The following is a 13,002-nucleotide window of genomic DNA, read 5'->3' on the forward strand; positions in this document are numbered from 1 at the left end:
TTCTGCATCCTGCAGTGTGAGAATGGCATGATTAGAGAGCTCCCTTGTTTGTTTGCCTGATGAGCATGGATCCCTATGTGTGCTTGGGTTAGATTCCCTAATATAATTATTGTTTGTTAAATTGTTGTTGATTGGTTTGACTGATTCCAAAGCTGAGGAACATGAGAAAAAGGTTTGGCTGGAAGATGATCAAAACCACAATGATGGTTTACATTTAAGGCCTGTCAAAAGCATCCTTCCTCCACCATTATTGTGTATTACAAGATATTAGTGGTCTCGCAGAATGAGTAGACTCATGGTACATTGTTTCTACTAATCAGGTTTCATGTTCTCTTCACCGCAGCTAATTCAGTGTCTCAACGGCTCATTTCCTCCTAAGAAGTAAGCCATGCTGATGTTTTTCTGTTTGGCTGCCGACACAGATTCCATTTTATCAGAGCAATTGAGTTTTACTGTAAAAGGGTAAACAAATCAATACTGCTCTGTGGATACTGTTAAAAGCTATTCAGTCTTACTCTGTGTTCTGCAATGAGACAGCATAAAAAACAGAAAATAGTTTGAACCATTTCGATGTCGTCTTCTCGAACACATCAGACATCAAAAGTTTAAATTTAAGTTCATTTCAGTGCTCACAGACTTGATTTAGTCCAAAAACAGGGGCAAAGTTACTGATCTCAGTTGTTTTGAAGTGTGTAAGGAGGAAGGCATGCATTTTGACCACTGTGAGATTTTTAGGTTGGGGAGGGTGAATTCTCTGTGGATTGCTTCCCTTCATCCTTCCTGTTTAAGCCCATTGTGTGTTCAGGTTTTCCCCTTCCCATGTGCCCACTCACTTCAACTCTGACATCACAGGCCAGAGCTCCACAAAAACCTGAAGCCAGTGTGATTATTTTTAAAGTAATGCACAGACTGTGTAATGGTGAATGCTAAGATGGCATTTAATTTATAGTAGACGTACGGATCTCTTTTCAAGGAATGATAATGTGAAATGTGAGAAGCTTCTTTTCATATATTCCTGCTGAATTCAATCTTTTCTCAGTACAATGTGTAGGTGTGGCTGTAAACGATTTTTATTTTGGGTCAGTCCATTCGGTGAGGCCTGAGTGTTTTGGGGAGATCTGAAGATGGCGCACTCAGAGTAGCCTTTAGCTGAATCATCTCATTCATCTAACTATTGACTTGAACTCAAGGGTTTGCCTCAGGGGCCTCCTGTTAGAATTCGTGAGGAGTCTTTTATCGAATTGTTATAGATAGTGATGGACCTCATTGGAAGAAATGGTTAATTATAGAATGAGGTATAAAAGATCTGAGAGGATAAACTTCAATGATCATAGGTTATCTGTCCTTGATATCAAGTATCTAACTGTTATTGCATACAAACAAAACTCAACAATAACCAGGTTTTATAAGAGTGACCAGTAAAGGTATCAGCATGTGTATATCTGTTAGTTTAAATGCCAGATAAGCGCACACCCCTTGAGGGTTGGCGGGTTAGGGTTAGGGGGCAGTTACATCAAAGCCATTTTATTCCTACTGAACCTTCATATTTCTAACCCAAGCTCATCCCAGGGCGTAACATATTCATTCTGTCCATGGTTGGGCTGTTAAAGTCTCTCACTAATTCCCAAAACCTGACGCATGAAGGCCCACCCTGAGCGTAAACGAGCCATCAACATGATGTTCGATGACAGCCTTACAGTAGCATGTACAGCTACCCTTCCTTTTCCCCAACAATGCTTCTTCTGTCTAAATGAATTGGTTTCTGTCTTTGATGTAGTTGAAAGTTGAATAACAAGGATGCTACATTCTGTTTTGTTGCCATTTCACTCCATTCTGTTCTTGCTCAACACTGAAACACTTTTCATTGGGTTTGCTGTCCATGGTCTTAATATCATTGTTTTCGTTCCATTTAGAAATCTTTATATTTGTTCCCCAATCATTACTATATCACAAATCATCTGACTTTCATTTTTCTCTGACACCCATGTATTTTCTTGTCCATTGTATCCACTGACTCTTATCTAATGCTGTGGTATTTTCACTAGAGTCCAATCAATGTGTTTTGGCTGATATTTTTGCATAACAAATGAACTGTAGATCTAAACATCTTTTAGAATCCTCAATATTTCATTAAAACAGAAAAAGACGTGCGTTTTTAATATCCAAACTATTTAATAGTGTCTAAAAGTAATGTTATATCAACTTGTTGTTGATATACAATGTTTTCATTCATCGCTGTATGTCAGCCTGAACTTGCTGTTGGTTGAGCTCTAGTTTTAACCTCATGTCACGGTTTAATTGGGGAATAACACTAACCATGTGATCATCCATGTTGTCTCTCTGTCTTTGTCACCGTGCGGTGCATCCCGATACATCTGGTGATGCCGATGGTGTTGATGTGCTGACACCAATCCTTCCTCCACCTCTTCCCGGCATGCTCCTCTTTTCCCAAATAACCTGGTGGTGTGTGTCTGTGTGTGTCGGTGTGTGCTGTTGTTCGCTCTCTCCTTCCTTGTCCCTGTGGGAAAATCAAAGCGCAATCCGTTAGAGTTCAACCAAGCGGGGCTGAGGAAGGGCTCGGTCAGTAAGGCCATCAAGGTAATGCCACGGCAACCAAGCACACCCATCCCGATCAGACACTGAGAGGAAATAATATAAAGGAAATACAGTAACGCTTATGCACAATGTGACCAGAAGTATGTGGACTCCAATGTTTTGTTTGAGAAAATTGTCTTAATTGTTGTGAAATAAACAAGAGCTTGTGGATGTTGGAGTATCTGTTTTGGAAAGTTACAGATATGGTTTCTCCGACTGTAGATGTTGATAAATTCGATGTCAGACATCGATTTGGGGGATTTCTAAACAATTTTTTTTATGTATGTAGCTTTAAGGTTTAGGGCAATGTTATGCTGAATAAGTAGAAAAAATGAATGCTGCCATTAAGTTAAAGAGCGCTGTCTAGAATATCAAATGCTTAAGGCTCGCGTTAGTCAAAATAGCATCGTTATATTACCTACGGTCATGTTTATTTGCCGTGTGGCTCTGTTCTGTAACCTCTGGGCATTTCTGCCCCTACATTTGGCAACCATAAAGTCAGGGACCCGAGTAGCAAGATCCCCTCACCCACAACAGTTTGACATTGAAATGTAAGAAACGGTGAAGCTGGAGATGAGGTGGGTTACAGAGTGGCTTGCAGAAGCAGCATAATGACAATTCACCATGAGAGAATTGCAAACCAGCTGAGCCATAAGCTGATGCAAGCTGGCACATAGATTTACTTTTATTTAAATCACGCCATATCACAACAGTTGCTTCAAGGCACTTTGTATTAGGAGATAAAACCTCAGTAATCAGATGAACAACCACTTGGTGACACCGGGAAGGAAAAACTCCCTTTTAGCAGGAAGAGACCTGAGCACAGGGAGATGGGGCAAAGCTGCTCTACTGGGATTTCTGCTGAAACTCTGAAGATAAAGGGTGTCCACATACTTTTGGCCATGTAGTATATGAAGCAGTTAAGCACATTCAGGGAAAAAAGTCTAAAACTTAAAATACTGATCTGAGTAGTCTGAATTTGTTTCTCAGTTTCCTGTTGCTACAAGTTTTGCTACTGATAGTTATTTTGTAGTTCTTCTAAAAGTCAGAAGTCACAGCTGATTTGTGGCGATACCCTTGACCAATCCTGTGGATACTGTTACTGATTTAGACACTCAAGACAACTTTTAGGGAAAGTTGTGGCAACCTTAAACAGTCAAGGAGTTTATTTGAAATGGTCAACCAAGCTCCAAGAATTGCATTTAAAATATTTACAGTGAGACTAACATGTCTGTTGTGATGGTTCACAGACCCACTATTAAGAGCTTTCACTGGAACTACTTTCGCCAGAAGAAAATAGTTCCTGTTTGAAGCGATTTGCAAAGAGGTCTGTGGGGATTTTCAGCAAAGACATGCTTCTTTTAAATATTTTAATGTTACTTTTATTGCTGTTCGCAGACTAAATAATCACATCAAACATCTAAAAATCTGGATTGTTGTATTAAAACTCATTAGGTCATGTTCGCATTAGGAAGTGCTGCTGTAGCATCCAGAGCAGCTTCACAACTGATCATGTTTCCTGTTTTTAAAACTCATTAACAAACTCCTCTCATCGTGTTTGTTGACTAAAACCGATTCTAACAGCGTGTGCTGTCAATAACAGCGTTGTTGTCTGAGCTACAGTTGAAATTTTTTTTGACTCTTTTCTTTTACAATGATCTGGTGTGGTTTCTACACTAACTGGTTCTGGGCACTTTTACCTGTTGTCCTTTTTTTCTTTAATTCCTTTCTTGAAAAGTCACAAAATGACACTGTGTGAGATAGAAATTAATTTAATCAGTGGAGTTCAGTGTCACTCCTTTTGTTTCAAACTGAAGTCCAAAGAAACACTCACTCTTGTTATATATAATGCTAGCATACCCAGTCCAATATTATTACTGTTTGTTTGTTTGTCCTGCTGTAGTCTGGTAAGAAGGTGACCAGTGATCCCAGCCCGTTTGTCCAGTTCAGAGTGGGACACAAGTCCTACGAGAGTAAGGTGAGAGCACGTAAAATCCACATTTGGTTGATTTATTAATTTCCCAAGATGCCAATTATGAAAATTGCAGCTATTTTTTGTACATAAAAGACTGATAAATGAATTGAATCAAAGCTTTAATAAATGTAAATAAATGTACGTTCAGGCTGTGATTGGTTCACAGCACGTGAGCCCTGTACCTGTACACTTGCTTCTTGACTTTGAATGTATGATCCATCTTGGCTTAATACTTTCTTCTTCTCTTCCTTTCTGTCTGTTTCCAGACCAAGTATAAGACTCATGAACCGTTGTGGGAGGAAACCTTCACCTTCCTCATCCACAATCCCAAAGTCCAAGAGTTGGAGGTTGAGGTATGAAGACATTCAGCTGATTTTATAAACAGTTAAATGCTTATAAAATGGAATATATGAACTGTAACTTACATTATGCCTTAAAATAAAACTTCATCACAATTAATATTTCAGGTGAAGGATGAGAAGCACGATTGTTCACTGGGGACATTAACACTGCCCCTGACTCGCCTGCTGGAGGCAGAGGAGATGACGTTGAACCAGAGGTTCCCTCTGAGGAACTCTGGACCGAGCTGTACCCTCAAGATCAAAATGGCTCTGCGGGTAAAGGAGCAATGATTTTTTTCCTTAAGGATGATTTTTTTCAGATCTAAAATGATCCAAGCCAATTCCCTTTGAAGCCATAAAGCTCGCCAGAGACGATGCAGGTCCCACTCTGTGACTTGAGAATTTGGGTTTCTAGAGATTCTGATGAAGAAACGCATGTGATGATAGGCTAGGGGAGAGTCTTTGTACATACTGCTCCACTACCATGACGATGCATCGCATTGCTTCTATAAAACATCAAAAATTCAAACTCTTGACCTTATGTAATTCAGTGAATCAAATTCAATGAGTATTTTCACATTACATGTCTTGCTTCTGCATCACTTATTTATAAAGTGTTATTGTTAATGACATTTTAACCTTTTCCGAGGAATCATTTCAACTATGTATGAGTAATGATTTGGATTTTGAATTTCAGCACAGTTTCTGCTGAACAGTAGGCAGTGCCTGCACAGGCCTCTGTTTACCCTCATAGGAAAGCTTATCAGCAGTTCTCAAGTGAATGCTAACAGTACTGCTTAACTAAACAGAAGATTTGTAGGTATTTGTAGGTAAACTGACATAAAGATCCACTGACTAACTTTTCCCTAGAACTGAAACTCTTTCTCAAAACAAAAATATAGAAATGCCTTTTCCTAGGTTTGTTTTTTGTTGCTGTTTATGCCATTCAAAACTGTGAAAATAATTATTCTGATAATGATTTCAGCTGTTGAGTCTGGATAAGGGCACTTCAGCAGCTTCAAACTCCACACAGTCCTCAGTGCAGGTCCGCAAATCCGAGTCCTCCAACTCGACCCCACGGCCCTCTATCTCCTCAGAATCGCCCAAGCCTCCCGCCTCTACCTCAGACATTCCCAGATCATCCTCCGTGTCAGCCAAGGAGATGCTGAACAGGCAGAAAGAAGCTAAGGAGACTATGAGGACCCAGCAAAGCATGGACTTTGGGCAGGATGGCAGTGTAGGTGGAGGAGGGAAGAGCTTGGCGGAGACTGGGAGAAGCACCTCAAACCTGGCCATCTCGGGCTCCCAGCAGTACCTGGCCAGTGGCAAGGAGCCAACTCCCAGCATTGCTTCAGACATCTCCAACCCTTACGCTGCTCAGGAGCTGCAGCAAAGACTCGAGCAGTTTCACAAGTATCTATCAGTCTTTATCAATAGTTCCTAATATTTTTACATCTTCTTATCATGATTTAAGGACATGTTGAACAACAAAGGCAGCTGTTTGGTTGGTGTATAAGTGTGTTTTGATAGTGTGCAACAACAAACCTAAGAGGTCATTACAGCTCAGGTATCGTGAGCATGTTTGATGTATTTTCTGTCTTCATAGTGGTTCAGGCCCCAGTCATTTCCCCCTGGGGGAGATCCAGCTGACGATCAGACACAGCTCCCAGAGAAACAAACTCATCGTAGCTGTTCACAGTTGCAGGTAATTAAAAAAAAAATGGGGCGTTTCTTCCTCAGAGACATTAGTGTTTTGACTCTTACCCTTTGTTGACTTCCTCAGAAACCTCATAGCTTTCACTGATCATGGCTCGGATCCTTACGTCCGGCTCTACCTGCTTCCCGACAAGCGGAGGTCAGGTCGAAGGAAAACTCCAACAGTCAAGAAAAACCTCAACCCGGTCTACGATGTGACGTGAGTCCACCCCTCTCACTTTTTTTTTTTTTTTCAGCCATTTGATAAGCAGAGCAAAGCTCATAAAGATTCACTGTGCCATTCTGCCTGTTTAGGTTTGAGTTCAGCGTTTCCCTCGTGGAGCTCCACAGGCGGAATCTAGATGTTGCCGTGAAGAACGGTGGAGGTCTGCTCTCCAAACACAAAGGCCTGCTTGGAAAGGTGCAGACATCTTTAATTTATTGTCTGTATTTATGTGTAACTGAAAAGCATTTCTTTAACACAATGAAGCCATCAGAGTGGAAATTTCGCTGGTTTTGAGAGAAGCCTCATTTTGTTAGACTTTGTCTAAAAGTTCAAGTATTGCTGTTCTTTCTGCTTCTGGTGTCATATTTCTATGAAGTGCATCATTTTGACTGTATAAGAAAACGTTGTGGGTTTGTTTGTTTTGTTTTTTTAATCAGGTTATGGTGGAATTGACTCATGATCAGATCACCAAGGGTTGGACACAATGGTTAGTCGTTCATCTCGCTTCAAATCTATTTAAAACAAATACATTTTACTTTATTATGTCATATTGAGCTCATAGCATGGCTTGGAGAATAATGAGTTCAAATGTAAGTTTGCTTGTATATATTTTTTTTTGATTGAGTAGATTATCATGAAGTTATTTTTTACATTATATTTTTTGAAATTAATATTGTGAATGCATCAATAGCTTGGATTAGAGCTAGCCTTACCTAGAAACACATCTCACGTGAATATATAAAAAAGGCCTTTCTGTACTATTTATTTATTTAAGTTGTATTGGCCAGTCATTTTTGTGCAGACTGTTTAGAGGCTATTGGCTTTGCCAGTGGGCTATCGTCTAAAGCACAGGTGTCGAACTCCAGGCCTCGAGGGCCGGTGTCCTACAGGTTTTAGATGTTTCCTTGATCCAACACAGCTGATTTAAATGGATAAATTACCTCCTCAACATGTCTTGAAGTTCTCCAGAAACCTGGTAATGAACTAATCATTTGATTCAGGTGTGTTGACCCAAGGTGATATCTAAAACCTGCAGGACACCGGCCCTCGAGGCCTGGAGTTCGACACCCCTGGTCTAAAGTCTGTGGATTACAAATGCATGTCTCTAGGCTTATTTACTGGATAAAATGGCCACTGTTGCTCATCCATCACTAGTTAGCGAAGACTTAGTTCTCAAGTGAAAGAAGATTAGTCAATTTTCTGCTTAAATATTGTGAGATTGATTTTGTAAAAAAGGCACAGACCTGAGGCCAAACATTCAATAAGCTGTATGACAGTAAACATCCATCAGTAGTTTATAAATCACTGGTATAAGGACAACAGTTGGAGAAAGGGCAAATGTGCCTGTAGTGGAGATAAATGAAGGCGATGTGACGTTAAAGGTTGCAAAAAGCTAGATTTCATGGATTATGAAGCAAACTCTAAACGACTTTTTCCCTCCTGCAGGTATGAGCTGAGCTCAGATGGCCTGGCCAAGTCCAACCAACTTTAAGTCGCCATCATTAGTATCGTCATCATATCACCACACTTCCACTTTATATTCACTTCACTTCCATCTCTACAGTACAACGTGTTTTTTTTAATAATTTTCATTATTTCTAACTGTAAGAAACAAACTGATTAAGAAAAGCAGCTTTTGACACTCATTTAATCACATCAGTCGCAAGGCAAACCTTCCCTTTAAGAAGTGAGTGATTGGCTAAAGGGAGTATATACATGTAGAGAACTATACTACGTTGTGTAGTGCTATGGAAACCTATATTCTATATTTAGAGAAGTGACTGTTTTTTTGTTGTCTTTCCACAAAGAATGATAGTGTACAAGTGTGTAAATAATGTACAGTGATGCTGGACAAATCAGAGTACAGGGGTGTATTGTAGAAGTGAGAAGGAGTCGTGGTGTCTTACTTGGCCAAATGATTGTTTATAATTTTATTTTATTTGATTTAATTTTTATTTTTTAAATGCAAAAACATTCTGGACAGAGTCGCACCAAAGAGTGGAGTATTTTTTTATTATTTAGCACAGTTGGGGTTTTGGGTAACACAGCAATACACTGGCTTTATTTCACCGTAATAACGAGTGTGTGTGTGCGTGTGTGTGTGTGTGTGTGTGCAAAACCCAAGCAAAAATAACGATATGCACACACGTGTGTTGTTTTATTTGGTGACATGTTTCTGGGTTTACATTGAAATAAGGCCATTATTAAGTGTTACCTGTTTGTTTTGTAAAAACTGAATATGAATATTGCACTTTTTTTTTCTTTGTTTGTTTTTTTTAAATCTGTTGATTATCATATTTACTCGGTGCAAACATCGCCAAAACTCATCTATAGACAAGTACAATTTTTTAAACCATAAGAGGTGGTAAAAAAAATAGTGTTGAAAGTTCATGGAATAGTTTAACATTTTGATGAAAATGTTTTACTCACAGGTCTCTGCAAGAAGATGTTTAGCTTAGCTTAGCTTAGCCTAGTTTAGCTTATCGTAGCTTAGCCTAGCTTAGCTTACTTTAACAATAAAGTTTGTGTGTCCTTTTGGGGGGGATTTCTTTCCTCACTGTTTGGGTTACGTTTAGTCACCACAACTACAGGTTTGCCCATTAAACCTGGACAAAAAAAATGCTGAACAAAACCAAGTAACTATTTGTAAAAAGTGTAGAGTGAGACCTATTTCACTCTCACTATTGGCCATGGCTGTTGAGTCAGTGCACAGATGCCAAACATCTCAATGCATACCCGAGACATCGGTGGTCTGGCATTATTCGACACTCTGGGAATGGAAATGGTCCAAATGACCTCAAAATGATCTTTTATTGTACCATAAGGTGCTGTGTTATATACGTTATCTTTCCTTACAGATAATTTAGTGTTTTGAAATCAGTAACCTTATTAATAAACTAACAGCTGGCTAAAATAATTATTTACAGCAAAGTTGTGTGATGGGACTAAAGACCACATAGAGGAACCCCTTTTTTTAAATTTTTTTTTTTTTATTAGTGATAGCTGAACATCGGTAAAACTAATTAACAAGCCGTGTTTTGAAAGTTTAAGATGTTTTGGTTGCAGAGGGAGGCTCATCAGAAGACTAAGCTAAACTAAGCTAACTCATCTCGACAGTTGCTGGTTTTAAGTTTTACGGGGTTTTTTATTTTTCTCAAAATGTGTTACTATTCTATCATAAAACTGTATTTTAACAGAAGTGTTTTAAGGATCACCCACTCATCCTCCATGTACGTAAAGCCACTATGTGTAGAAGTGTAAATTGTCCACGGACAGTCTCCATTGGTCGTATGGAAAAAGACATAATGACAATCAATTTTGTTTTTTTTGGTTTTTAAACTTTTATTTACATTTTATGGTAGAAGCTTAAGATTATAGTGAAAAATCCAAAAATTCTCTATGAGGAAACCTTAAATTATATAATTGTCTGGTTTGAGAAGAAGCCAGTGGTAGCCCCAGGATTGTTTTTTTTTTGTTTCTTATTAATTTATTATTGTCCCCTGTTGACTTCCTGTTATATGTGTTGATAAAAAGCAGTAAAAGTCTTGTTTTTCCTGCATTGATGTAATAAAGTAATTCATCATTCTCACTTCACTGATGCTCTTCTTAACTGAAATTCTGTTAATGCTAGTTCTTTGCAACAAATGTTTTGGCTAGTGTTCATTTATGTCACCCGATTTCACAGGGCTTACATATTGGAAGGCATCTACACATAGTGGCTTTAAAAATATTTGGCAACATGATTTTCTTCAGTGAAACAAATGTTTCTTTTAAAAATTTATTCGTAACACTCAGAGCAGGTTTTGTTGTTGTTGCGGTAGCATTCATATTTCCACTAGCATCAGCTGTTCACTTTGTTTATGAATCCACTTAAGTCTTAACTCCGAATGCCATCTGAAGGAAGGTGCACAGACACGAGTTGAAAATGATCTTTCGTGTTTTTTTTTTTTCTATATCTTTTTAAATGCAGTTTTGACTTTACAGCACACAATCCGAAGGGATTTATATCAGAAAGAAATACAAAACAACCATAGCTTTTGTGTATGTGACCCGACGCAGCCAAAGAACAGCAGATTTTCTGTTGATAAAAGTTGGGGTAGTTTGACCTTGGATTCTCACAATATAACTTCTGGATATTTGCCTTGTGCTCACATCAAGCATTGACAAAGTATTTTACATTTATATATGTTAACTGCATTTTAATGTCTTGATGTTTTTTTTTTATTTGTGTTTCCCGTCTTGTCTGTAAAGCATCAGATTTGAAACCTGTGCCTCTGGGGTCAAGTTTGTCTTCTCCCATATGGAAGTAACAACATAACTAAATGCTGGTTTTACATGTATTTTGTGTGTCCGGTGAAAATGGACCCTTACTTTTTTCTTTTCCTTTTTTTGTGTGTGTCATGCAACATAATTATAAATATTCTGTATGCAAGGGGAAAAATTCACAAGTAAACTATAGTATATGACATGTTAGTATTTTGAGACTTGTGTTACATTTGCTGTTAGAGAGAATGGGACTTTTCTTTTTCTCTTCTATTCCATATGGGCTGAAAAGCGGTTTCACTTCTGTGTCTTCTTAATTTATCTCGTGCCTTAAAATGTACATGACCCAGAGATATTTACATGTTTGGAAAGAAGCAACAAATTGCTAAAACAGCTTCCTTGTTCCTGAATGTCTCCTAAATGTCTTTTAAAATTAATAAAGAGCTTTGGCTGGCTTATAGCAGCATGAAGCTGTACAGGACTGTGCTTTTTGCTCTTGTCATTTTTAAGACTATAGATGTGTTTCTCTAGTGGATGTGCAGCTTTTGAGGAATTTCTGTGTAAGCTTTACAATAATTTATTATGAGAAAATAAACAATAGTCATCTTTATATCTAATGTATTGATGGAAATTATTACATATTATATGTATTATAGAATCTGCCTTTAATAAGATATCAAATGGAGTATTCAGGATGTGTTAGCCATTTTAATTTTTATAGGCAAAAATTACCTAAAAATTGCAAGTGCAATGCAATTAACATTAACATCTAAGGACAATAACAACAGACAACAGTTACAATAATGGTGTGTTTAGGAAATATAAAACAAGGGTTAAAACAAAGGACACTTTTTATCATTATCCAGTGGTGAGGTCATTTGCTTCTAAAGAATAGAGATCTTTGGCATAACTTAAACTTTCATTACCTGTAAGGATTCAATATGGGTAAAGATGAGGCCTTGTAAATAAACAAAATCTGGCTAGAAGAAATACAACATTAACCAACAGATCTACTGTTTTTAACATGAATAATCTTGAACTCTACATCAGGTACAAATGGTTTATTGCTCACCCATTTGCCTTGTGCTCACAGTACTGATGGGTCCTCTAGGTCAGGGATGTCAAACATAAGGCCCAGGGGCCAGAATTGACCCAGTAAATCTGGTATCAGGTTATTTTTAAAATCACAATTTCACAGCCCACAATTACAGAAGAATCTTCAGTGCCATCTTAAATGTGCCTGTGTAGTATTTTAAAAGCAATTTTAATTTGTCAACTTGCCAGTTCTGCACAGACCAATTGTTTGAATGTATAACTGTCTTATCCCTGGAGAACCCATGGGGTCAGATCCGACCCCATTGGTTTACTAGGGAAACCATGGGGTCAAATTTGACCCCATGGTTTCTCCAGGGTTAATAATGCAGCTCTTCTTGCCGTAGATACTTCTCTAACAGAAGTTAGCGCTGAGGTAAAGGGTTTTGCACTGTTGCCTCACAGCAAGAAGGTCCTGAGTTCAATTCCACCATCAGGCCAGGGTCTTTAGTTTGCAAGTTCTCCCTGTGTTTGCGTTGGTTTTCTCCAGGTTCTCTGGCTTCCTCCCACAGTCCAAAGACATGCAGTTAGTGAGAGTAGGTTAATTGGAAACACTAAATTGCCCATAGGTATGAATGGGAGAGTGAATTGTTGTCTGTGTCTATGTGTTAGCCTTGTGACCTGTCCAGGGTGTACCCTGCCTCTCACCCAAGACAGCTGGGATAGGCTCCAGCCCCCCATGACCCCAAAGCGGATGGATGGTTTTGAGGTGAAGAGCATAGTTACAGTAGGGAGTAATTTAAAATGCTTTTGACCACAGAAGCCTGCTGTGTGTTTGATAACTGCTGTCATGTAACATTGAACTGTGTCAAACT

At 38.6% G+C, this 13,002-nt stretch overlaps 1 protein-coding gene across 4 annotated transcripts in view; it reads left to right on the top strand.

The window, feature by feature from the left end:
• LOC120737659 (extended synaptotagmin-2-A-like) overlaps positions 1 to 11,576 on the top strand; it is a 53,467-nt gene extending 41,891 nt beyond the window's left edge. For 3 of the 4 annotated variants that reach the window (XM_040038494.1, XM_040038493.1, XM_040038495.1), the window contains 10 exons: positions 2,536 to 2,598; positions 4,499 to 4,573; positions 4,837 to 4,923; positions 5,038 to 5,187; positions 5,897 to 6,324; positions 6,518 to 6,616; positions 6,695 to 6,826; positions 6,922 to 7,027; positions 7,270 to 7,319; positions 8,279 to 11,576. In XM_040038494.1, the coding sequence (XP_039894428.1) occupies positions 2,536 to 2,598; positions 4,499 to 4,573; positions 4,837 to 4,923; positions 5,038 to 5,187; positions 5,897 to 6,324; positions 6,518 to 6,616; positions 6,695 to 6,826; positions 6,922 to 7,027; positions 7,270 to 7,319; positions 8,279 to 8,324 (1,236 nt within the window). In that variant the 3' untranslated portion in view covers positions 8,325 to 11,576. The remainder of the gene's footprint in view (positions 1 to 2,535; positions 2,599 to 4,498; positions 4,574 to 4,836; positions 4,924 to 5,037; positions 5,188 to 5,896; positions 6,325 to 6,517; positions 6,617 to 6,694; positions 6,827 to 6,921; positions 7,028 to 7,269; positions 7,320 to 8,278) is intronic. The other variant, XM_040038497.1, reaches the window with a different exon arrangement.
• Positions 11,577 to 13,002: the final 1,426 nt, after the last annotated feature.

Source organism: Simochromis diagramma, unplaced genomic scaffold (assembly GCF_900408965.1).
Source record: "Simochromis diagramma unplaced genomic scaffold, fSimDia1.1 OVJJ01000247.1, whole genome shotgun sequence".
NCBI classification, from domain to species: Eukaryota; Metazoa; Chordata; class Actinopteri; order Cichliformes; family Cichlidae; genus Simochromis; species Simochromis diagramma.